This window comes from Oncorhynchus masou, chromosome 5 (assembly GCF_036934945.1).
Source record: "Oncorhynchus masou masou isolate Uvic2021 chromosome 5, UVic_Omas_1.1, whole genome shotgun sequence".
Taxonomy (NCBI): Eukaryota; Metazoa; Chordata; class Actinopteri; order Salmoniformes; family Salmonidae; genus Oncorhynchus; species Oncorhynchus masou.
In genome coordinates this window covers 6,388,477-6,409,366 of record NC_088216.1, presented here as the reverse complement: position 1 = coordinate 6,409,366, position 20,890 = coordinate 6,388,477, and the positions used below count along the sequence as shown (strand labels likewise).

The 20,890-nt window shown below is 42.4% G+C and overlaps 2 protein-coding genes and 1 pseudogene across 2 annotated transcripts in view; 2 read left to right on the top strand and 1 right to left on the bottom strand.

The window, feature by feature from the left end:
* LOC135531669 (coiled-coil and C2 domain-containing protein 1A-like) overlaps window positions 1-20,890 on the bottom strand; it is a 301,157-nt gene that overhangs the window by 152,440 nt on the left and 127,827 nt on the right.
* On the top strand, window positions 8,107-9,116 carry LOC135525201 (nanos homolog 3-like; annotated as a pseudogene).
* Window positions 17,050-17,952, top strand: LOC135525193 (nanos homolog 3-like). Its single transcript, XM_064952927.1, has 2 exons — window positions 17,050-17,433; window positions 17,755-17,952. Exons 1-2 carry the CDS (start codon window positions 17,050-17,052, stop codon window positions 17,950-17,952), a joined length of 582 nt encoding a protein of 193 aa, XP_064808999.1.

Below are 20,890 nucleotides of genomic sequence, written 5' to 3'. Positions count from 1 at the left end.
TAGCGTCTCTAACATACTGTATGCGGACAATTGTAAGAGGGTTTAGGAGTGGATATTTAGCTTAGAAGTCGTTTGGAACAGGCTGACTAGTTTTGTAGACTATGATGTGGTATTCATCAAGCCCTCAATGAGTTGAATCAGCTGAGTTTGTCCGGGGCTTCAACAACAATGTGTGCTGTTGGGGGACTGGAGTTGGGAAACACTGATGTAAAGAAACAGACACCGTTTCAATGTTGTCAACAGGCAATCTTTTACTCCCAAATGAACAAACTAAGTAGGGCAGCACAAGACACACAACCAGCTTTCTGGATCAGCACAGTCCTTCTAGAATGCTCCACAGATGGACAATCATCAAACCATTGTTGTTTAGGCCCCAATCACCATATGAGTCTCGGACCCTGAGATGGGCCATTAATCATCATTATTCTGTGAATCAGGGTTAGTGACCCAACCCTGGCGTCTCCCGTGAATTGATGTGTGCTCAATTGACTTGAGTGGTTTACTATTATTCTGTAAATTGATTGTAAAGAAATTGTAAATGGTCACTCAAAACCGGTTCAGGCCAATTTGACAACACAATCTCACATTCAATTCGTGCATGTACATAATGTATTTCAGCAGACTTCGTGCGTTTTTTTGTGGCTTAATTCGTGAGAAAAGACAGTATTTTAAACACGATAGCCTATATATATTTTTCTGCATTATTGAACGTTATGAATATACCTTAATGTTGTATTTATTTAATCCCGTTTTATAAATGGTGTTTGTATTGCTATATATACTGTTTTCGATTTTTCTGAGCAGACATTCTGAACAGAATTTCTGAGACACAAATTTATGTGCGACTTAATCCGTGGGGAAAACGTTTGTATTAATGCCACTGCTGTTTTCTGTTCTTGATTTCGTGTAATACTTTGGGATACTGGTGAACTTGTAGCAGAAAGGCCCATTTTTTCGTGAAGGCAACAGTACACGATATTCTTTATCACGCATTTCATATTTATTGGAGCCTAAATCACACAATAATTCTTCATAATCATTTAATACAAGTTAAACAGGTTAATGTCAAATAATGAATTATGTTGGTTGACACTTATGGCTCCTACAAGGCCGTATCATTATGATTATTACGGTGTCAATCATGTTAGCGAGTCAGAAGTGTCCGTTTCCTTGCACCGACGAGCACTTGAATGCTGTATTATGCTGGCTTCATATTCTCCTGGGACACTAGAACATTTGAAGTCGTAACTCCGACATGATTGTGTTCAAGTTATTTTCAAGTTGGAACAATTAATTAACCAATAGATTGCCAACAACATTTTCTCTGTTTCCCACTTGTCATTCCAAATGTGAGGTTCATTCAAGTGAAACTTCCCAGTCGGAACTAGGAATTTCCGATAACTCCGTTTGCACATGAACGTGACATTAGTATGTGTGATCGACAACAGTAGGGGCTGGTTCGCGGTGTGTCCAGCCCCAAAACGTATTCCCAACCACAGCGGACTGAGTGTCAGTATCCTGCTTTGTGTCCGTTCAGTCAACCAGTAGAATTATTGTCTGTGACGTAGGTGTGATGATTATTATTAAGGTTCTACTCGTCTGAGATACCAGCAAATAGGCTATACAATAAACAAGATAACTTTAGAACTAAGAAACTAAAGTCATAATAATTAAACAATACAATTATATATATATATACAATTATCATCTGTTTGGTTGCTTTGAGACTGAGTCGTGTCGACGCAATATTATTTACAACGAGCGGTTCTAATCCTTTTCAAGTAGACCACATCTGTCTGCAAGTTTTATGTTATGGGTGATCTTTTCCATTAAATACAGTTCTTTGAGTCTACCACTCCACTCTTCCGTAGTATGAATGTCCTCCTTTAACCAATGCTCTATAATTAACAATGTCTACACTGTATTTCTGATCAATTTGATGTTATTTTAATGGACAAAAAAAATGCTTTTCTTTCAAAAGCAAGGACATTTCTAAATGACCCCAAACTTTTGAATGGTAGTGTAGTAACTTATCTAGGATCAGCTTTCTCCCCCAAGCCGACCAGAAAATAATGGAAAACTGACCCAAGATCAGTGCTGTACATGGGCAACTTTCAACCCAACGTAATGCAGAGCGCGTTCCAGCTCGTCAACACAATCGGCTGCAGGGGAGGTAACTTTCTGCCTTGTTCTGCATATCAAATAAATCACGTTATTGGTCCATACACATATTTAACAGATGTTATTGCGGGTGTAGCGAAATGCTTTTGTTCCTAGCTCCAACAGTGCTGTAGTATCTAACAATTCACAACAAAACACACAAATCGAAGTAAAATAATGTAATTAAGAAATATGTACACATTAGATCGAACAATGTCGAGAGTGACATTTTCAAAAAATACTGTAGAATAGAATACAGCATATACATGAGATGAGTAAAAGCAGCATGTAAACATTATTAACGGGACTAGTGGCCCATTATTGAAGTGGCCAGTGATTCTAAGTCTATGTATATGGGGCAGCAGCATCGAAGGTGCAGGGTTGCGTAATCGGGTGGGAGCCAAGTAGTGGTGGCTATTTACCAAATCAAATCAAATCAAATCAAATTTATTTATATAGCCCTTCGTACATCAGCTGATATCTCAAAGTGCTGTACAGAAACCCAGCCTAAAACCCCAAACAGCAAGCAATGCAGGTGTAGAAGCACGGTGGCTAGGAAAAACTCCCTAGAAAAGCCAAAACCTAGGAAGAAACCTAGAGAGGAACCAGGCTATGTGGGGTGGCCAGTCCTCTTCTGGCTGCGGGTAGAGATTATAACAGAACATGGCCAAGATGTTCAAATGTTCATAAATGACCAGCATGGTCGAATAATAATAAGGCAGAACAGTTGAAACTGGAGCAGCAGCACGGCCAGGTGGACTGGGGACAGCAAGGAGTCATCATGTCAAGTAGTCCTGGGGCATGGTCCTAGGGCCGCGGTTCAGTTGAAACTGGAGCAGCAGCACGGCCAGGTGGACTGGGGACAGCAAGGAGTCATCATGTCAGGTAGTCCTGGGGCATGGTCCTAGGGCTCAGGTCCTCCGAGAGAGAGAAGGAGAGAATTAGAGAACGCACACTTAGATTCACACAGGACACCGAATTGGACAGGAGAAGTACTCCAGATATAACAAACTGACCCCAGCCCCCGACACATAAACTACTGCAGCATAAATACTGAAGGCTGAGACAGGAGGGGTCAGGAGACACTGTGGCCCCACCCGAGGACACCCCGGACAGGGCCAAACAGGAAGGATATAACCCCACCCACTATGCCAAAGCACAGCCCCCACACCACTGGAGGGATATCTTCAACCACCAACTTACCATCCTGAGACAAAGCTGAGTATAGCCCGCAAAGATCTCCGCCACGGCACAACCCAAGGGGGGGGGGGCGCCAACCCAGACAGGATGACCACATCAGTGAATCAACCCACTCAGGTGACGCACCCCCTCAGGGACGGCATGAGAGAGCCCCAGCAAGCCAGTGACTCAGCCCCTGTAATAGGGTTAGAGGCAGAGAATCCCAGTGGAAAGAGGGTCTGATGATACCAGATACCAGTCTGATGGCCTTGAGATAGAAGCTGTTTTTTAGTCTCTCGGTCCCAGCTTTGATGCACCTGTACTGCCCTCGCCTTCTGAATGATAGCGGGGTGAACAGACCGTGGTTCTTGTCCTTGATGATCTTTATGGCCTTCCTGTGACATCGGGTGCTGTAGGTGTCCTGGAGGACAGGTAGTTTGCCCCTGGTGATGTGTTGGGCAGACAACACTACCCTCTGGAGAGCCTTGTGGTTGAGGGAAGAGCACTTGCCTCATCAGGTGGTGATACAGCCCGACAGGATGCTCTCAGGGCGGGGTTCAGACCCAGGTCCAGAGCTTAATGATGAGCTTGGAGGGTACTATGGTGTTGAATGCTGAGCTATAGTCAATGAACAGCATTCTTACATAGGTATTCCTCTTGTCCAGATGGGATAGGGCAGTGTGCGGTGTGATGGTGATTGCATCGTCTGTGGATCTATTGGGGCGGTATGCAAAATGAAGTGGGTCTAGGGTGTCAGGTAAGGTAGAGGTGATATGATCCTTGACTTGCCTTTCAAAGCAAAGTGAGTGCTATGGAGCGATAGTCATTTAGTTCAGATAACCTTTGCTTTCTTGAGTACAGGAGCAATGGTGGACAACTTGAAACCAGTGGGAACAGCAGACTGGGATAGGGAGAGATTGAATATGTCCATAAACACTCCAGCTAGCTTTTCGAGGGGTAACATGCTTAAATGTCTTACTCACGTCGGCCACGGAGAAGGAGAGCACACAGTCCTTGGTAGCGGCCGCGTTGGTGGCACTGTGTTATCCTCAAAGCGGAGGTCCCTGTCTGCACATCATGTTTGTGTCCTAAATGGCATTGTATTTCATAAATAGTGCCCTACTTTTGATCAAGGGCCATAGGGCTGTGGTGAAAAGTAGTGCACTATATAGGCCTGTGGTCTAAAGTAGTGCACTATATAGGGCTGTGGTCTAAAGTAGTGCACTCTATATAGGGCTGTGGTCTAAAGTAGTGAACTATATAGTGCTGTGGTCTAAAGTAGTGCACTATATAGGGCTGTGGTCTAAAGTAGTGCACTATATAGGGCTGTGGTCTAAAGTAGTGCACTATATAGGGTTTACTAGTCTAAAGTAGTGCACTATATAGGGCTGTGGTCTAAATTAGTGCACTATATAGGGCATTGTCTACAGGTGGACTTTAGGTCTTAGAGGTAAAGGTGATCTTTAAGCTGGGAATCTTTAGACTGGTTGATTATTAAAGCAACATGTTTCATAGAGACACGACTGAGATGAGGAGATGTACAATAACCAAAGATTCACCTTAGTGATCATTTATTTTATAACACATTCTACAAAACACAGTAACTACATACTGTTCCAAACTGATGTCCTCAGCATTAGGAAAGGCACAGGAGAAGAAAATATCCCTAAGTTCTACTCTTAAACTGGGTGGTAGCTTTTTATGCCAATTCAACTGCACGTTAGAGGCTGCTGCCCTTTATACACAGACATGGAATCACTGGCCACTTTAATAATGGAGCATGAATCACTTTAATAATGGAGCATGAATCACTTTAATAATGGAACATGAATCACTTTAATAATGGAACTCTAGTCACTTTAATAATGGAACTCTAGTCACTTTAATAATGGAACTCTAGTCACTTTAATAATGGAACATGAATCACTTTAATAATGGAACATGAATCACTTTAATAATGGAACTCTAGTCACTTTAATAATGGAACTCTAGTCACTGTAATAATGGAACATGAATCACTTTAATAATGGAACATGAATCACTTTAATAATGGAACATGAATCACTTTAATAATGGAACATGAATCACTTTAATAATGGAACATGAATCACTTTAATAATGGAACATGAATCACTTTAATAATGGAACATGAATCATTTTAATAATGGAACACTAATCACTTTAATAATGGAACTCTAGTCACTTTAATAATGGAACTCTAGTCACTTTAATAATGGAACATGAATCACTTTAATAATGGAACTCTAGTCACTTTAATAATGGAACATTAATCACTTTAAAAATGGAACTCTAGTCACTTTAATCATTTTAACTCTAGTCACTTTAATAATGGAACATTAATCACTTTAATAATGGAACTCTAGTCACTTTAATAATGGAACATTAATCACTTTAAAAATGGAACTCTAGTCACTTTAATCATTTTAACTCTAGTCACTTTAATAATGGAACATGAATCACTTTAATAATGGAACTTTAGTCACCTTAATAATGGAACTCTAGTCACTTTAATAATGGAACATGAATCACTTTAATAATGGAACTCTAGTCACTTTAAGAATGGAACACTAGTCACTTTAATAATGGAACTCTAGTCACTTTAATAATGGAACATTAATCACTTTAATAATGGAACATTAATCACCTTAATAATGGAACTCGAGTCACTTTAATAATGGAACATTAATCACTTTAATAATGGAACATTAATCACTTTAATAATGGAACTCTAGTCACTTTAATAATGGAACTCTAGTCACTTTAATGATGGAACTCTAGCCACTTTAATAATGGAACTCTAGTCACTTTAATAATGGAACTCTAGTCACTTTAATAATGGAACTCTAGTCACTTTAATAATGGAACTCTAGTCGCTTTAATAATGGAACATTAATCACTTTAATAATGGAACATGAATCAAATTATATTCTAGTGTATGTAAGTCAATGCCTAATTTTATATATAATTTTATTTATCATACTTTTAAATTTGTGTGTATTGTTGTCAATAGTTAGACACCACTGCACTGTTGGAGCTCGGAACACAAGCATTTCAATACAACCACAATAATATCTGCTAAATATGTGTAAATAGAAATAAAATGTGATATACAGACCTGCATTATTATTATAACGTTGGGCCCATATAACTTCACATACTTTCAGTTCACATCGGGGTTGATACTTTGGATGGGAATGTGGTGTCATTTAACACGCAGACCTGGTTACTAAACTGTTTAAATCCTTCCTTCTTTGTCATCTTTCTTCAATTCGATTGATTTCAACGTAACTTTATTCATCATCCCCAAAGGGAAAATCGTTATTGGTGATTGAGGTAATCATTGATCTTATATGATAACAGAAGGACTTTAGTGTAGATTGTTGCGTGTGTATTTATTTAACTGTAACTAAATTCCTCCATCTCCTCATTCCTCTGATCCCGGTATTCCCCTCCGTTCCCCACCCCTCTCTCCAAACCCCGATTACCCCAACTCCCGTCCCCCATCCCTCTCCCCAAACCCCGATTACCCCAACTCCCGTCCCCGTCCCTCTCTCCAAACCCGATTACCCCAACTCCCGTCCCCCATCCCTCTCTCCAAACCCCGATTACCCCAACTCCCGTCCCCCATCCCTCTCTCCAAACCCCGATTACCCCAACTACCGTCCCCATCCCTCTTTCCAAACCCCGATTACCCCAACTCCCGTCCCCCATCCCTCTCTCCAAACCCCGATTACCCCAACTACCGTCCCCATCCCTCTCTCCAAACCCCGATTACCCCAACTACCGTCCCCATCCCTCTCTCCAAACCCCGATTACCCCAACTCCCGTCCCCATCCCTCTCTCCAAACCCCGATTACCCCAACTCCCGTCCCCGTCCCTGCCTGGACTGGTCATTTCAGTAGGATGCCTGTTTATGTAGTTTCCATTTTATGCTTTATAATATTGTCTGTTTCAGTTGTTATTCCTTTGTCATTTCCATTGTGTTATAAAATCGTTTTGGTAGTAATGAACCGCAAGGACGTCGAAGCATAGTAAACAGCAAGGACGTCGAAGCATAGTGAACAGCAAGGACGTCGAAGCATAGTGAACAGCAAGGAAGTTCACTGTATATAGACTTTTTCCTATTGTGTTATTGACTGTACGCTTGTTTATTCCATGTGTAACTCTGTGTTGTTGTTTGTGTCGCACTGCTTTGCTTTATCTTGGCCAGGTCACAGTTGTAAATGAGAACTTGTTCTCAACTGGACAATCTGGTAAAATAAAGATGAAATAAAATAATATTCAAAAAAGAAAAAAAAAAACAGTTTTGAATTTTAACGGTTATTTTACTGATATTTTCTTGTTAAAATAGGCTCTTATCAAACAGCTTCCTATAACTAAGAATTAGAAGTCCTATCAATTTAGACCCTAGAATAGATTAAACAGTTCTATTTGACGTTTTTAATATTGTTGAGGTGTAAAATTGTATCCCAAATAGTTGATCTTCTAAAATGACCAATTCAGCAGTTGTCAGTTTGAAACCATTTGATTGGCTGTTGTCAGGTTCCACGGACACCTCCTCCGGACTCAACGCCATGTGGTTGGCTGGTAAACTAAACACGGACAGGTTAAAAGGTGAACGTTGTCAAATTTGCCTTCAGTTGAGTTGTCAGTTCAGACCCAACGTTCTTTATTCTGGTACATTCTGATCGTTATCAGACACTAGTCTGTTGGGCTATAAAAAATACACGCGGGAGTATGAACGCAATGATTTGTCAACTCCAAGACCTACCGCCTTACATGAGTTTCGAACCGTGGCGTGACTACATGAAGTTAGCTGACCTCGTGCGGGAGATGCAGTTAGGCAAGTTCACCCCAGAACCGTCAACCGTTGAGGGTCATGACTCCGGGATATGGTCGACCATGGTGGAATTTGAAGAGTTTCCGCCGCGAGCCTTGCTGTTACCGATAACACCCGTGGCGACACCACCCCTATGGCACAAAATGGAACCCCTGGATTCCGAAATCGTCCTCTTGCTTGAAGACGCTCCTTTATCGCCGAGCAGCACCGGGGTCCCGAGCCCCCTGCAGCACCGTCCAGATCCCCCGCTGGCACCTGGGACCAGAGTGGGAGAAACACGCCGGAGGAGGTGTCATCACCCGAGCGCACCTGGGACCAGAGTGGGAGAAACACGCCGGAGGAGGTGTCATCACCCGAGCGCACCTGGGACCAGAGTGGGAGAAACACGCCGGAGGAGGTGTCATCACCCGAGCGCACCTGGGACCAGAGTGGGAGAAACACGCCGGAGGAGGTGTCATCACCCGAGCGCACCTGGGACCAGAGTGGGAGAAACACGCCGGAGGAGGTGTCATCACCCAAGCGCACCTGGGACCAGAGTGGGAGAAACACGCCGGAGGAGGTGCCATCACCCGAGCGCACCTGGGACCAGAGTGGGAGAAACACGCCGGAGGAGGTGCCATCACCCGAGCGCACCTGGGACCAGAGTGGGAGAAACACGCCGGAGGAGGTGCCATCACCCGAGCGCACCTGGGACCAGAGTGGGAGAAACACGCCGGAGGAGGTGCCATCACCCGAGCGCAAGTTCTGCAGCTTCTGCAAATACAACAGGCAGCCTGAGTCGGTGTTTCTGTCCCACAGCCTCAAGAACCAGGATGGGGACATGATGTGCCGGTACCTGCAACTAAGTCTTTGCCCTCTCTGCGGGGTCACCGGGGCCCAAGCCGCCACCAAGCACCATTGTCCACCATTGGTGTAAAGTACTTTAGTGAAGTACTTGAAATGACTTCTTAGGTAGTTTTTGGGGTATCTCTCCTTTACTTGTGATTCAGAGTGGCGCAGCGGTCTAAGTCATCGAAACTCAGTGTTTGAGGCGTCACAACAGACACCTTGGTTCGAATCCAGGTTGTATCTTAACCGGCCGTGATTGTGAGTCCCATAGGGTATCGCACAATTGGCCCAGCGTCGTCCGCGTTTGGCAGTCATTGTAAATACGAATTTGTTCTTAATTGGCATCCCTAATTAAATTACGGTTTTTACTTCACTACATTCCTAAAGAAAATTATGTACTTTTTACTCCGTAGATTTTCCCCGATACCCAAAACTATTCTTCAGATTTTGAATGCTTATCGGGACACGATGTGTGTAATTCACACACTTATCAAGAGAACATCCCTACTGCATCTGATCTGGCCGACTCACTAAACACATGCTTCGTTTGTAAATGATGTCTGAGTATTGGAGTGTCAAATCAAATTGTATTTGTCACATACAAATGGGTAGCAGATGTTAATGCGACTGTAGCGAAATGCTTGTAGTGTGTTCCTGGCTTTCTGTGAATGAATAAAGAACAACAAAAAGGTGCCATCTGGTTTGCTTTACTTTTGATACCGAAGTATATTTTAGCATTTACATTTACTTTAGATACTAAAGTTACTAAATTTACTTTTAGCATTTACATTTAATATACTAAAGTATATTTGAAACCATTTACTTTTAGACTTTTACTCAGGATACTAGTTGTTGCGAGATAGTTGGGACCGGAGCTGGAGACGCGCTGTTCAGGCTGTTGTGTTGGCGACTTCCTTTAGCGTCTCTAACATACTGTATGCGGACAATTGTAAGAGGGTTTAGGAGTGGATATTTAGCTTAGAAGTCGTTTGGAACAGGCTGACTAGTTTTGTAGACTATGATGTGGTAATCATCAAGCCCTCAATGAGTTGAATCAGCTGAGTTTGTCCGGAGCTTCAACAACAATGTGTGCTGTTGGGGGACTGGAGTTGGGAAACACTGATGTAAAGAAACAGACACCGTTTCAATGTTGTCAACAGGCAATCTTTTACTCCCAAATGAACAAACTAAGTAGGGCAGCACAAGACACACAACCAGCTTTCTGGATCAGCACAGTCCTTCTAGAATGCTCCACAGATGGACAATCATCAAACCATTGTTGTTTAGGCTCCAATCACCATATGAGTCTTGGACCCTGAGATGGGCCATTAATCATCATTATTCTGTGAATCAGGGTTAGTGACCCAACCCTGGCGTCTCCCGTGAATTGATGTGTGCTCAATTGACTTGAGTGGTTTACTATTATTCTGTAAATTGATTGTAAAGAAATTGTAAATGGTCACTCAAAACCGGTTCAGGCCAAATCGACAACACAATCTCACATTCAATTCGTGGCATGTACATAATGTATTTCAGCAGATGTCGTGCGTTTTTTGTGGCTTAATTCGTGAGAAAAAACAATATTTTAAACACGATAGCCTATATATATTTTTCTGCATTATTGAACGTTATGAATATACCTTAATGTTGTATCTATTTAATCCCGTTTTATAAATGGTGTTTGTATTGCTATATATACTGTTTTCGATTTTTCTGAGCAGACATTCTGAACAGAATTTCTGAGACACACATTTATGTGCGACTTAATCCGTGGGGAAAACATTTGTATTAATGTCACTGCTGTTTTCTACGCTTGATTTCGTTTAATACTTTGGGATACTGGTGAACTTGTAGCCAGAAAGTTCCATTTTTTCGTGAAGGCAACAGTACACAATATTCTTCATAATGCATTTAATACAAGTTAAACAGGTTAATGTCAAATAATGAATTATGTTGGTTGACACTTATGGCTCTTACAAGGCCGTATCATTATGATTATTACTGTGTCAATCATGTTAGCGAGTCAGAAGTGTCCGTTTCCTTGCACCGACTCGCACTTGAATGCTGTATTATGCTGGCTACATATTCTCCTGGGACACTAGATCATTTGAAGTCGTAACTCCGACATGATTGTGTTCAAGTTATTTTCAAGTTGGAACAATTAATTAACCAATAGATTGCCAACAACATTTTCTCTGTTTCCCACTTGTCATTCCAAATTTGAGGGTCATTCAAGTGACACTTCCCAGTCGGAACTAGGGATTTCCGATAACTCCGATTGCACATGAACGTGGCATTAGTATGTGTGATCGACAACAGTAGGGGCTGGTTCGCGGTGTGTCCAGCCCCAAAACGTATTCCCGACCACAGCGGACTGAGTGTCAGTATCCTGCTTTGTGTCCGTTCAGTCAACCAGTAGAATTATTGTCTGTGACGTAGGTGTGATGATTATTATTAAGGTTCTAGTCGTCTGAGATACCAGCAAATAGGCTATACAATAAACAAGATAACTTTAGAACTAAGAAACTAAAGTCATAATAATTAAACAATAACATAATATATATATACAATTATCATCTGTTTGGTTGCTTTGAGACTGAGTCGTGTCGACGCAATATTATTTACAACGAGCGGTTCTAATCCTTTTCAAGTAGACCACATCTGTCTGCAAGTTTTATGTTATGGGTGATCTTTTCCATTAAATACAGTTCTTTGAGTCTACCACTCCACTCTTCCGTAGTATGAATGTCCTCCTTTAACCAATGCTCTATAATTAACAATGTCTACACTGTATTTCTGATCAATTTGATGTTATTTTAATGGAAAAAAAAAGGCTTTTCTTTCAAAAGCAAGGACATTTCTAAATGACCCCAAACTTTTGAATGGTAGTGTAGTAACTTATCTAGGATCAGCTTTCTCCCCCCAAGCCGACCAGAAAATAATGGAAAACTGACCCAAGATCAGTGCTGTACATGGGCAACTTTCAACCCAACGTAATGCAGAGCGCGTTCCAGCTCGTCAACACAATCGGCTGCAGGGAGGTAACTTTCTGCCTTGTTCTGCATATCAAATAAATCACGTTATTGGTCCATACACATATTTAACAGATGTTATTGCGGGTGTAGCGAAATGCTTTTGTTCCTAGCTCCAACAGTGCTGTAGTATCTAACAATTCACAACAAAACACACAAATCGAAGTAAAATAATGTAATTAAGAAATATGTACACATTAGATCGAACAATGTCGGGAGTGACATTTTCAAAAAATACTGTAGAATAGAATACAGCATATACATGAGATGAGTAAAAGCAGCATGTAAACATTATTAACGTGACTAGTGGCCCATTATTGAAGTGGCCAGTGATTCTAAGTCTATGTATATGGGGCAGCAGCATCGAAGGTGCAGGGTTGCGTAATCGGGTGGGAGCCAAGTAGTGGTGGCTATTTACCAGTCTGATGGCCTTGAGATAGAAGCTGTTTTTTAGTCTCTCGGTCCCAGCTTTGATGCACCTGTACTGCCCTCGCCTTCTGAATGATAGCGGGGTGAACAGACCGTGGTTCTTGTCCTTGATGATCTTTATGGCCTTCCTGTGACATCGGGTGCTGTAGGTGTCCTGGAGGACAGGTAGTTTGCCCCTGGTGATGTGTTGGGCAGACAACACTACCCTCTGGAGAGCCTTGTGGTTGAGGGAAGAGCACTTGCCTCATCAGGTGGTGATACAGCCCGACAGGATGCTCTCAGGGCGGGGTTCAGACCCAGGTCCAGAGCTTAATGATGAGCTTGGAGGGTACTATGGTGTTGAATGCTGAGCTATAGTCAATGAACAGCATTCTTACATAGGTATTCCTCTTGTCCAGATGGGTTAGGGCAGTGTGCGTGGTGATGGCGATTGCATCGTCTGTGGATCTATTGGGGCGGTATGCAAAATGAAGTGGGTCTAGGGTGTCAGGTAAGGTAGAGGTGATATGATCCTTGACTTGCCTTTCAAAGCAAAGTGAGTGCTATGGAGCGATAGTCATTTAGTTCAGATAACCTTTTCTTTCTTGAGTACAGGAGCAATGGTGGACAACTTGAAACCAGTGGGAACAGCAGACTGGGATAGGGAGAGATTGAATATGTCCATAAACACTCCAGCTAGCTTTTCGAGGGGTAACATGCTTAAATGTCTTACTCACGTCGGCCACGGAGAAGGAGAGCACACAGTCCTTGGTAGCGGCCGCGTTGGTGGCACTGTGTTATCCTCAAAGCGGAGGTCCCTGTCTGCACATCATGTTTGTGTCCTAAATGGCATTGTATTTCATAAATAGTGCCCTACTTTCGATCAAGGGCCATAGGGCTGTGGTGAAAAGTAGTGCACTATATAGGCCTGTGGTCTAAAGTAGTGCACTATATAGGGCGGTGGTCTAAAGTAGTGCACTCTATATAGGGCTGTGGTCTAAAGTAGTGAACTATATAGTGCTGTGGTCTAAAGTAGTGCACTATATAGGGCTGTGGTCTAAAGTAGTGCACTATATAGGGCTGTGGTCTAAAGTAGTGCACTATATAGGGTTTACTGGTCTAAAGTAGTGCACTATATAGGGCTGTGGTCTAAATTAGTGCACTATATAGGGCATTGTCTACAGGTGGACTTTAGGTCTTAGAGGTAAAGGTGATCTTTAAGCTGGGAATCTTTAGACTGGTTGGTTATTAAAGCCACATGTTTCATAGAGACACGACTGACATGAGGAGATGTACAATAACCAAAGATTCACCTGAGTGATCATTTATTTTACAACACATTCTACAAAACACAGTAACTACATACTGTTCCAAACTGATGTCCTCAGCATTGGGAAAGGCACAGGAGAAGAAAATATCCCTTAAGTTCTACTCTTAAACTGGGTGGTAGCTTTTTTATGCCAATTCAACTGCACGTTAGAGGCTGCTGCCCTTTATACACAGACATGGAATCACTGGCCACTTTAATAATGGAGCATGAATCACTTTAATAATGGAGCATGAATCACTTTAATAATGGAACATGAATCACTTTAATAATGGAACTCTAGTCACTTTAATAATGGAACTCTAGTCACTTTAATAATGGAACTCTAGTCACTTTAATAATGGAACATGAATCACTTTAATAATGGAACATGAATCACTTTAATAATGGAACTCTAGTCACTTTAATAATGGAACTCTAGTCACTGTAATAATGGAACATGAATCACTTTAATAATGGAACATGAATCACTTTAATAATGGAACATGAATCACTTTAATAATGGAACATGAATCACTTTAATAATGGAACATGAATCACTTTAATAATGGAACATGAATCATTTTAATAATGGAACACTAATCACTTTAATAATGGAACTCTAGTCACTTTAATAATGGAACTCTAGTCACTTTAATAATGGAACATGAATCACTTTAATAATGGAACTCTAGTCACTTTAATAATGGAACATTAATCACTTTAAAAATGGAACTCTAGTCACTTTAATCATTTTAACTCTAGTCACTTTAATAATGGAACATTAATCACTTTAATAATGGAACTCTAGTCACTTTAATAATGGAACATTAATCACTTTAAAAATGGAACTCTAGTCACTTTAATCATTTTAACTCTAGTCACTTTAATAATGGAACATTAATCACTTTAATAATGGAACATGAATCACTTTAATAATGGAACTTTAGTCACCTTAATAATGGAACTCTAGTCACTTTAATAATGGAACATGAATCACTTTAATAATGGAACTCTAGTCACTTTAAGAATGGAACACTAGTCACTTTAATAATGGAACTCTAGTCACTTTAATAATGGAACATTAATCACTTTAATAATGGAACATTAATCACCTTAATAATGGAACTCGAGTCACTTTAATAATGGAACATTAATCACTTTAATAATGGAACATTAATCACTTTAATAATGGAACTCTAGTCACTTTAATAATGGAACTCTAGTCACTTTAATGATGGAACTCTAGCCACTTTAATAATGGAACTCTAGTCACTTTAATAATGGAACTCTAGTCACTTTAATAATGGAACTCTAGTCGCTTTAATAATGGAACATTAATCACTTTAATAATGGAACATGAATCAAATTATATTCTAGTGTATGTAAGTCAATGCCTAATTTTATATATAATTTTATTTATCATACTTTTAAATTTGTGTGTATTGTTGTCAATAGTTAGACACCACTGCACTGTTGGAGCTCGGAACACAAGCATTTCAATACAACCACAATAATATCTGCTAAATATGTGTAAATAGAAATAAAATGTGATATACAGACCTGCATTATTATTATAACGTTGGGCCCATATAACTTCACATACTTTCAGTTCACATCGGGGTTGATACTTTGGATGGGAATGTGGTGTCATTTAACACGCAGACCTGGTTACTAAACTGTTTAAATCCTTCCTTCTTTGTCATCTTTCTTCAATTCGATTGATTTCAACGTAACTTTATTCATCATCCCCAAAGGGAAAATCGTTATTGGTGATTGAGGTAATCATTGATCTTATATGATAACAGAAGGACTTTAGTGTAGATTGTTGCGTGTGTATTTATTTAACTGTAACTAAATTCCTCCATCTCCTCATTCCTCTGATCCCGGTATTCCCCTCCGTTCCCCACCCCTCTCTCCAAACCCCGATTACCCCAACTCCCGTCCCCCATCCCTCTCCCCAAACCCCGATTACCCCAACTCCCGTCCCCGTCCCTCTCTCCAAACCCGATTACCCCAACTCCCGTCCCCCATCCCTCTCTCCAAACCCCGATTACCCCAACTCCCGTCCCCCATCCCTCTCTCCAAACCCCGATTACCCCAACTACCGTCCCCATCCCTCTTTCCAAACCCCGATTACCCCAACTCCCGTCCCCCATCCCTCTCTCCAAACCCCGATTACCCCAACTACCGTCCCCATCCCTCTCTCCAAACCCCGATTACCCCAACTACCGTCCCCATCCCTCTCTCCAAACCCCGATTACCCCAACTCCCGTCCCCATCCCTCTCTCCAAACCCCGATTACCCCAACTCCCGTCCCCGTCCCTCTCTCCAAACCCCGATTACCCCAACTCCCGTCCCCATCCCTCTCTCCAAACCCCGATTACCCCAACTCCCGTCCCCGTCCCTGCCTGGACTGGTCATTTCAGTAGGATGCCTGTTTATGTAGTTTCCATTTTATGCTTTATAATATTGTCTGTTTCAGTTGTTATTCCTTTGTCATTTCCATTGTGTTATAAAATCGTTTTGGTAGTAATGAACCGCAAGGACGTCGAAGCATAGTAAACAGCAAGGACGTCGAAGCATAGTGAACAGCAAGGACGTCGAAGCATAGTGAACAGCAAGGAAGTTCACTGTATATAGACTTTTTCCTATTGTGTTATTGACTGTACGCTTGTTTATTCCATGTGTAACTCTGTGTTGTTGTTTGTGTCGCACTGCTTTGCTTTATCTTGGCCAGGTCACAGTTGTAAATGAGAACTTGTTCTCAACTGGACAATCTGGTAAAATAAAGATGAAATAAAATAATATTCAAAAAAGAAAAAAAAAACAGTTTTGAATTTTAACGGTTATTTTACTGATATTTTCTTGTTAAAATAGGCTCTTATCAAACAGCTTCCTATAACTAAGAATTAGAAGTCCTATCAATTTAGACCCTAGAATAGATTAAACAGTTCTATTTGACGTTTTTAATATTGTTGAGGTGTAAAATTGTATCCCAAATAGTTGATCTTCTAAAATGACCAATTCAGCAGTTGTCAGTTTGAAACCATTTGATTGGCTGTTGTCAGGTTCCACGGACACCTCCTCCGGACTCAACGCCATGTGGTTGGCTGGTAAACTAAACACGGACAGGTTAAAAGGTGAACGTTGTCAAATTTGCCTTCAGTTGAGTTGTCAGTTCAGACCCAACGTTCTTTATTCTGGTACATTCTGATCGTTATCAGACACTAGTCTGTTGGGCTATAAAAAATACACGCGGGAGTATGAACGCAATGATTTTTCAACTCCAAGACCTACCGCCTTACATGAGTTTCGAACCGTGGCGTGACTACATGAAGTTAGCTGACCTCGTGCGGGAGATGCAGTTAGGCAAGTTCACCCCAGAACCGTCAACCGTTGAGGGTCATGACTCCGGGATATGGTCGACCATGGTGGAATTTGAAGAGTTTCCGCCGCGAGCCTTGCTGTTACCGATAACACCCGTGGCGACACCACCCCTATGGCACAAAATGGAACCCCTGGATTCCGAAATCGTCCTCTTGCTTGAAGACGCTCCTTTATCGCCGAGCAGCACCGGGGGTCCCGAGCCCCCTGCAGCACCGTCCAGATCCCCCGCTGGCACCTGGGACCAGAGTGGGAGAAACACGCCGGAGGAGGTGTCATCACCCGAGCGCACCTGGGACCAGAGTGGGAGAAACACGCCGGAGGAGGTGTCATCACCCGAGCGCACCTGGGACCAGAGTGGGAGAAACACGCCGGAGGAGGTGTCATCACCCGAGCGCACCTGGGACCAGAGTGGGAGAAACACGCCGGAGGAGGTGCCATCACCCGAGCGCACCTGGGACCAGAGTGGGAGAAACACGCCGGAGGAGGTGCCATCACCCGAGCGCACCTGGGACCAGAGTGGGAGAAACACGCCGGAGGAGGTGCCATCACCCGAGCGCACCTGGGACCAGAGTGGGAGAAACACGCCGGAGGAGGTGCCATCACCCGAGCGCAAGTTCTGCAGCTTCTGCAAATACAACAGGCAGCCTGAGTCGGTGTTTCTGTCCCACAGCCTCAAGAACCAGGATGGGGACATGATGTGCCGGTACCTGCAACTAAGTCTTTGCCCTCTCTGCGGGGTCACCGGGGCCCAAGCCGCCACCAAGCACCATTGTCCACCATTGGTGTAAAGTACTTTAGTGAAGTACTTGAAATGACTTCTTAGGTAGTTTTTGGGGTATCTCTCCTTTTCTTGTGATTCAGAGTGGCGCAGCGGTCTAAGTCATCGAAACTCAGTGTTTGAGGCGTCACAACAGACACCTTGGTTCGAATCCAGGTTGTATCTTAACCGGCCGTGATTGTGAGTCCCATAGGGTATCGCACAATTGGCCCAGCGTCGTCCGCGTTTGGCAGTCATTGTAAATACGAATTTGTTCTTAATTGGCATCCCTAATTAAATTACGGTTTTTACTTCACTACATTCCTAAAGAAAATGATGTACTTTTTACTCCGTAGATTTTCCCCGATCCCCAAAACTATTCTTCAGATTTTGAATGCTTATCGGGGCACGATAATTGTGTAATTCACACACTTATCAAGAGAACATCCCTACTGCATCTGATCTGGCCGACTCACTAAACACATGCTTCGTTTGTAAATGATGTCTGAGTATTGGAGTGTCAAATCAAATTGTATTTGTCACATACAAATGGGTAGCAGATGTTAATGCGACTGTAGCGAAATGCTTGTAGTGTGTTCCTGGCTTTCTGTGAATGAATAAAGAACAACAAAAAGGTGCCATCTGGTTTGCTTTACTTTTGATACCGAAGTATATTTTAGCATTTACATTTACTTTAGATACTAAAGTTACTAAATGTACTTTTAGCATTTACATTTAATATACTAAAGTATATTTGAAACCATTTACTTTTAGACTTTTACTCAGGATACTAGTTGTTGCGAGATAGTTGGGACCGGAGCTGGAGACGCGCTGTTCAGGCTGTTGTGTTGGCGACTTCGTTTAGCGTCTCTAACATACTGTATGCGGACAATTGTAAGAGGGTTTAGGAGTGGATATTTAGCTTAGAAGTCGTTTGGAACAGGCTGACTAGTTTTGTAGACTATGATGTGGTAATCATCAAGCCCTCAATGAGTTGAATCAGCTGAGTTTGTCCGGAGCTTCAACAACAATGTGTGCTGTTGGGGGACTGGAGTTGGGAAACACTGATGTAAAGAAACAGACACCGTTTCAATGTTGTCAACAGGCAATCTTTTACTCCCAAATGAACAAACTAAGTAGGGCAGCACAAGACACACAACCAGCTTTCTGGATCAGCACAGTCCTTCTAGAATGCTCCACAGATGGACAATCATCAAACCATTGTTGTTTAGGCTCCAATCACCATATGAGTCTTGGACCCTGAGATGGGCCATTAATCATCATTATTCTGTGAATCAGGGTTAGTGACCCAACCCTGGCGTCTCCCGTGAATTGATGTGTGCTCAATTGACTTGAGTGGTTTGCTATTATTCCTTAAATTGAATGTAAATAAATTGTAAATGGTCACTCAAAACCGGTTCAGGCCAATTTGACAACACAATCTCACATTCAATTCGTGCATGTACATAATGTATTTCAGCAGATGTCGTGCGTTTTTTTGTAGCTCAATTCGTGAGAAAAGACAATATTTTAAACACGATAACCTATATTTCTATTTTTTCTGCATTATTGAACGTTATGAATATACCTTAATGTTGTATTTATTTAATCCCGTTTTATAAATGGTGTTTGTATTGCTATATATACTGTTTTCGATTTTTCTGAGCAGACTTTCTGAACAGAATTTCTGAGAAAAGACACACATTTATGTGCGACTATACAATAAACAAGATAACTTTAGAACTAAGAAACTAAAGTCATAATAATTAAACAATAAAATTATATATATATATATATATACAATTATCATCTGTTTGGTTGCTTTGAGACTGAGTCGTGTCGACGCAATATTATTTACAACAAGCGGTTCTAATCCTTTTCAAGTAGACTACATCTGTTGTGTACTTGAGTGAAGACCCAAAAGCGGTTTTAACAGAAAACAGAGTTCTTTAATGAAAAAACAGGAATGGCATAAATCCTAATCCAACGGTCAATGGAACAAAAAGAACGTTAGTATAATGCAGGATGCACCTGCCAGGCAGACTCCGACAGGATAGGACAAGGTGGAAGCAAACGCGACGACAGCTTGCTTCTGGCATCAAAAAACACAAACAGGAATCAGACACTGAAAGTAGCAGGAACAGAGAGAGAAATAGAGACCTAATCAGAGGGGGAAGAGAGAACAGGTGTGAAAGAGTGAATGAGCTAGTTAGGGAAGATGTAGAACAGCTGAAGAATGAGAGACAGAGAAGGTAACCTAAAAAGACCAGCAGAGAGAGACAGAGTGAAGAGAAAGGACAGGAACAGACATAACAAGACATGACAGTACCCCCCCCACTCACCGAGCGCCTCCTGGCGCACTCGAGGAGGAAACCTGGCGGCAACGGAGGAAATCATCGATCAGCGAACGGTCCAGCACGTCCCGAGAGGGAACCCAACTCCTCTCCTCAGGACCGTACCCCTCCCAATCCACTAGGTACTGATGACCACGGCCCCGAGGGCGCATGTCCAAAATCTTACGAACCCTGTAGATGGGTGCGCCCTCGACAAGGATGGGGGGGGAGGGACGAGCGGGGGCGCGAAGAACGGGCTTAACACAGGAGACATGGAAGACCGGGTGAACGCGACGAAGATAGCGGGAGAAGAAGTCGCACTGCGACAGGATTAATGACCTGAGAAATACGGAACGGACCAATGAACCGCGGGGCCAACTTGCGAGAAGCTGTCTTAAGGGAAGGTTCTGAGTGGAGAGCCATACTCTCTGACCGCAACAATATCTAGGACTCTTGGTCCTACGCTTATTAGCGGCCCTCACAGTCTGCGCCCTATTACGGCAAAGTGCCGACCTGACCCCCTTCCAGGTGCGCTCGCAACGCTGGACAAAAGCCTGAGCGGAGGGGACGCAGGACTCGGCGAGCTGAGATGAGAACAGCGGAGGCTGGTACCCGAGGCTACACTGAAAAGGGGAT

What these genes read in the sequence shown, in the direction of transcription:
- LOC135525193 (XM_064952927.1), top strand. Translation starts at nt 17,050, where the DNA reads ATGATTTTTCAACTCCAAGACCTACCGCCTTACATGAGTTTCGAACCG. An exon ending in GGAGAAACACGCCGGAGGAG is followed by an intron (nt 17,434 to 17,754) that starts GTGTCATCACCC and finishes AACACGCCGGAG; the next exon opens with GAGGTGCCATCACCCGAGCG.